This window comes from Ptychodera flava, chromosome 21 (assembly GCF_041260155.1).
Source record: "Ptychodera flava strain L36383 chromosome 21, AS_Pfla_20210202, whole genome shotgun sequence".
Classification (NCBI taxonomy): Eukaryota; Metazoa; Hemichordata; class Enteropneusta; family Ptychoderidae; genus Ptychodera; species Ptychodera flava.
The window spans coordinates 13,558,538-13,564,537 of record NC_091948.1 but is presented as its reverse complement, the minus strand read 5'-3'; the positions used below and the strand labels follow the sequence as shown (position 1 = coordinate 13,564,537).

Here is a 6,000-nt window from a genome sequence, read left to right as displayed (position 1 = left end):
CTCATCGCGGTGTTAAACTCTGACCAGAAATCGTTTACCGACAACCTCCACGCCAGGCTTGGTCAAGGTGATGATCATCGTGTCCCCGTCGACTTCGCGGGTCTGCGTGACGGAGTCCGGCCCTGTGCCTGTCATTACCAGTTTGTTGCCTTCGACCGACGCCGTCACGTTGAACTTCTTCCCGGAGCCCATGACTTCGACGTCGAAAGGTATGCCGAGCCTGAAGGTGTACTCCATGTCACCCCTCGGGGTTTCCATCTTGACTTTGTAGCTGTCGCCGTCTTTCGTATACTCCAAGAATGATATCATGGTGCCCGCGGCTTTCGCCACCTCCGGCGGAGCACCGACTGCTAGCATGAACGGGGTCAGGTTTTCAGATCTATCGAATCTCCAACTTCCCAGGAAAGCCATTTCTTTTTTTCTTCAAAAGGTGGTGATTCTCCAAGGTTTGTGTCTTTGAACTAAGCGTCAGTCGTCGAGCTGTAGCTGCAATTGACTGGCATATGACAGATCGGCGTTCGGCATTTATAGGACTTAATTACGTCAACTATTACTTATTAATTAAAAAAAACCAGAAATGATACGGATGTCACGGGATAAATAGTATCAGGTAGCAGCAGATTAACGAAGAATCTCCGTGTAACAAGTGTCTCGCGCCGCTCTGCAAACAACTCGACACTCTTAGTACAAGTCACCGTACAACACGAAATGTTCATGATTACCGAACATATTTCTGTCGTCATTATACATTTCATATCTATGCATGCAGTCATGAGACTTTTCTGGTAAATTCGGTGAGATACATTAGTTGCTTTTGTTTTTGGAACGAAAACATATAGTTTCAAAAAGAATCGAATAATTAAACAACGGAAAGTGTAAAATGTTACCATTTGCAACAGAGACTAGGTGACTTTGCTCATTGGTTAAAGCTGATCGCGTGAAACGTAGTTTCAAATTGCCGTAAACGGGTCTTTTACCTTTAAATATAGTTGTTGTAGATAGCATCAGAGACGTCAAACTTTACGTATTTTACAAAATTGATAATTGAAAAATTTACGGCCATGACGATGAGAAGGCTGAAATTCTCGACAAAAATGAAAACAACGCGAACGTCCGACCACGTAGAATACATCGCATTACGACTGAAATTGGAACATATGGTATTTATTAGCTTATTGAGAACGGATAACCTAGTTTTTCTCGATGGCCAGTAATATTCAAACTACCTTAGCAACAAGCGTCATTTGAGCAGAATGCACTGTGGGATATTATTATATTTTGCTCAATTCGGAGGAAAAAACCACTTCTGCAAATGTTCAAGAGACAAAAAATCCCAAAAAACGAGTTTCATTAAGAAATTTCAACCAAGTACTAAATGGGAGAAATGAGTGGCATTATCTAGAAAATGATCATAAATTTAGTAACAGTCTTGACAAACTCCCTAGTATACCACAGCCTTTCTAGAAGTTAACAGATTGCAACAGCTTGTCGCTTGATTATTAAACGGATGTGTACGTGCAAGCCTCTTACCCGCATTGATCACCAAACGACCTATGGGGATCTGAACATATTGATATTAAGAGATGGATATGTAATTGATAATGATAAATACGCATGCATGATAATTATCTTGCTATAATGGGTGCAAATGTGCACCGACTTTGTAATATCCATAGCAGCGAGGTCATTCATCGCGGCACCGAGGTGCCAGTGCCGATCACCTCTGACAGCGCGAGTATTATTCTCGGCGCGTCGAGCATATGCCAGGTGTTTAAATTAGATACAAAACTTTTTAACAGCACCCGCCCCCCCCCACACACACACACCCTGGACAGAATACGAAAAGAGGAACTGACCATTTAAGTGTTTTGTGCATGTTGTGGGCACTAATGAAAATGTATTATCGGGAAAATTCCATTCGTCGGGTCTTTACTTGATATATCTTTGTTATTACTCACTTATGAACGAATTATGTGAACTGTTTTGTTCCATCTGCACCCAATCAATGTTATGCTCAGTATCTCTGGAAATGGGGAACTGTCTGGTGTAGTATCATTAACTCGCTCAGTACTTACCTCCTTTTACGCTGTTTCTAATTCAACTTACCATATTCGGAAAGAATTGCTTATCATGAAGAAAAGAGGCCATGACTGGAGGCTTGTATTTGCACTATCATATTGTGACTTGAACATCAGATTAACTTTTAATATTTGACACGTTACCATATTATTTTTGTCACCTGCGACAATAAGAAATCATTTGATGCGATGGCCATTAAACATCATAATTCGACTCATCTCGGCTGTTTTATATATGAATGTCGCATCCAGCTTTAAGATAAACGGCGACAGCACTAATCGTGACCCAGTTTTCCATCGGTGATTGGAAAACACTGACAGTCGCCTGTTTATTACAGTGGACGTCTCCAACAAACACAAATATATATATATAGATATATATATTATATATATATATATATATATATATATATATATATATATATATATTATATATATATATATATATATATATATATAATATATATATATATGAGGCACTTAGGCTACACATATACGCATGTCTTATCGGTTCAAAATGCTTCGGTCGTGAATGTAATCCCCAATCAGAGTAGGTCAGCGCACTATAATATTTGTCTGATCAGAATAACGGAAGTGTTCAACAATTTGAAACAGGTCGATATTACCGAAAGCTAATGTTGACTACGGTAAAATGCATGTGCATTCACGGTCACCCAGTCTATCCATTCCAGTGCCAAAAACCATGAACTCTCTGTATCGCATCATGCATTTGTGCCATAGGTGCAGAAATGCGAGCCTGGCCCGTTGTCTCAACCGTGACGGCTTGCTACACTACGCCCACGTACTCCAAGGTACGTGATACGAAAGTGCATAGCCCGGATGTTGGCGTGGGTGTGTGGCTTGTTGTATGTTCATCTCTAGTCTATCTGGAATTTATGAGGCAGCCGAGTATTCGCCAATTTTGATCAAAAATTGCAACCAGAACTGTTTTCACGTGTACAATACTATCCATAGATATTCGAGGAAAAATAAAAATAGGAGCGAAAAGTGAATGCTGTTCGCTATTGCTACGATTTGAAATTTCCACATCCGCTAACTTGTTTTCATATTTCCAATTTCCACCAGAAAAACTCCCCATTAGCTCCCTACCCATTGCAAAAGCTCCTCACTACCCTTCCCTTCTACTGAGACGAACCCTGTTCTCTGCAAAACCTCGCAAGTAATTTGATCCAATGCCACGTCCCTACTTACGCAATAGGTTTTGAGTTGTCCCATCGCGCGCACAAAAGACCTTGCCTACCCGTCCTTTACCTGTGCGCTCATGCGAGAAAAACTGCTCACATGCCTGCCAAGAAACCACTAGTAGACAACTTTTCTCTCTCGGGCAGTTTTTTTTAGGGGGAGGGGGGGGCTGCCATGTAGTAATCAAGTTCACATGTGCGGCAAAAAAGCACCATCAACGTTCATCAAAGATTTTTATAACCATTTCTAGCCAAGAGTATTTCCATGTTACTGAGCGTACATGTATACATGCAATTAGGACTATCGTTAAGGTTGTTTTATAGTAAGAAACATGTTCGTTAGATGTATAAAACTTGAAACTACAAATTAAGTATAGAGATACATTTCAACGCTGACATACATTGCATACTCATTTAAGGAACTCAGAGAGTGTTATCATCGCTGCCAAAACAACATAATTTTACCAATGGCTTTCCATGACCTACTTCCGTAAATTAATTAGTGCGTGATCGGTACGAGCTTATACCTCTACGTGGAACCGCTCCGTTTTTATCTAATGAGCACACAGACAAGCCTTTGAATCTACCCGCAGTAAACGGACAAGGACTACGTAATCATTTTTTTTCCACTTCATTCGAGAGGTTAGAAATGGTGTCACTTTAAGAGTACATCGTCGTTCAATTGCTAAATATCCCCTATTATGAGCCATATTTTTTTAGAAGTCAGTTAAAAACTTATCTTGTAGCTCATTTTATTCCTAGACATTTTTTAAAATTTTATCCCTTTGCATTTATTGGTGTTTTCTCGTAATTTTTTATTTATAATTTACCTCTTTTTTAGTGATGTGTAAAGCGCATTGAGATTTTAAAAATGTAATGCGCTCTATAAGAAATAAATATTATTATTATTATGAGCCATATTTTTATTGTTTTCGTAGATGACGAGTAGAATTCGGAAAAATGGCAAAAGTTGTCGGATTGTGGCAAAGTGTTCACTCCACTGTATGTGAATTCGCCTTCCTGCATCGTCGTTCTAACCTGTCTGGTTATCTGTTCATTCCAGGTTTCTGTCTCCAAACATGGATATTCACTGACACTTTTCAAATAAAGCAACTTATCATCCCAATGGAAGTTCGAAGTCATGTTGATATTTAACCATGTCTGCAAAAACATTTATTATGTGAGCACTGAAGACAAAATATAACCTTTGCATCCATAAAATAATGGGATGAAAAATCAACCGATAAACGTTTGGGATTTTTTAACTCTTCTGACTCTATGAAAGCGGCATCCATTGTACGGTGAAGTCCTTCATTGTGTCGGTTTCACAACTGTAGAGGGCCGGGAGCATGCACATCACACGTGCATGGTCTGAAGACGAGCCCATACCGGGTAATTGTCTCACGGTCACGTCACGAAACCATTATCCCACACCGGGTCAATCAGTGCCAAGTATCACCCGAAGAGGGCGCTTGCAATAACATTTTTGTGTCCTGACTGAGGACAATAGCATATTTGTTTTTATGCTTCCTCCGTAAAGCACAGAGTGTGTACAGATCGTATCCCTCCCTTGAGGGACTGTAAGTCGCATTACGTTTTTGAGTGTAAATGGTTCTTTGACGTTCACTAAATGATATTTTGAGCACCTGAGCTGTAACAGCATAAACGACAAAACACCAGGCAGACCAACAAAAGCCACCGTTTGCCACTCTATTTATGCTCGTAATGGAAAAAAAATCACCGTCAGAAAATGTAAGCAAGTTTATAGCAGCCGATGATTCTCATTTCTTGAGGGTAATTGTGGCATACACGACCAGTTACATGACACGAAAAGATTTATTGACACCCTTGACAGAAAACCAGACTTAGAAATGTTGAACAGTAAATATGGCCGTGTTATCGCTGAACTGACTTGTTTGTCATCACACATACACACACACATCATAAATGCATACTGCCGTAGTCAGGACAAGTAGCCGGTATTTGCTCACCGTTAGTTTCATACACGCATCCCCGAAGCATTCGGTACTTTGCGTGAAACTGATAAAATGAAAATGGTGAAACACTTCCGGAAGCTGACGACTTGATATTTAAAAAGAGGTAACATTTGCAGCAGTGCAGGTTCGGTATGTCTCGAGAGGTGAATATCACCCATATTTGTTTAGCACTTGTGGAGATCATTCGATATATGATATTGAAGCGGGGGTTTGTGTTGGCATAGCAGCTGGCCCATTTTAAGTGCCTGCTAGAGAGACCGTCCGACATCGCCTATTGTCTAACGTATTACACCTGGGACGCGATGAGTCACCAGTGTGCGAGTTTTGTTTTGGCCTTTATCTGACGCCTGTCTCCGCCAATTACTTTACAGGGCAACTTGCGGGCGTCAATCGAACTCTATCGGTACTCGGTTACACGCGTGTATGCGCGTAGCACGAGAGAGAGGGGGGGCGTAGACAGGCAGAGAGAGACAGAGACAGACAGACACACATGATAGAGAAAGACAGACACATACAGAGACAGAGACAGACAGAGACATAGACAGACACTCAGAGACTGAGAAAGAGGGGAGAGGAGGCCAAGAGTAGAATGAGAACGCTCAATGAATGCTGAACTGTTAAATTTCACAGCATCTCCAAGCGAGGCATATGCAATTTTAATGAAATTATGTATGAGTGCGATTAGTCGATATTGATAACAAAATACTCTGAAAAATGTATATA

General features: G+C 40.6%; 1 protein-coding gene across 1 annotated transcript; it reads right to left on the bottom strand.

Annotated features, from left to right (window-relative positions):
• Window positions 1-12: 12 nt before the first annotated feature.
• On the bottom strand, window positions 13-411 carry LOC139122209 (fatty acid-binding protein, liver-like). The gene has a single exon (XM_070687632.1). The coding sequence runs from the start codon at window positions 409-411 to the stop codon at window positions 13-15; it is 399 nt and encodes a 132-aa protein (XP_070543733.1).
• Window positions 412-6,000: the final 5,589 nt, after the last annotated feature.

Bases quoted from the DNA above. Each gene is read 5' to 3' on its own strand.
- LOC139122209 (XM_070687632.1), bottom strand. From the start codon at position 411: ATGGCTTTCCTGGGAAGTTGGAGATTCGATAGATCTGAAAACCTGACC.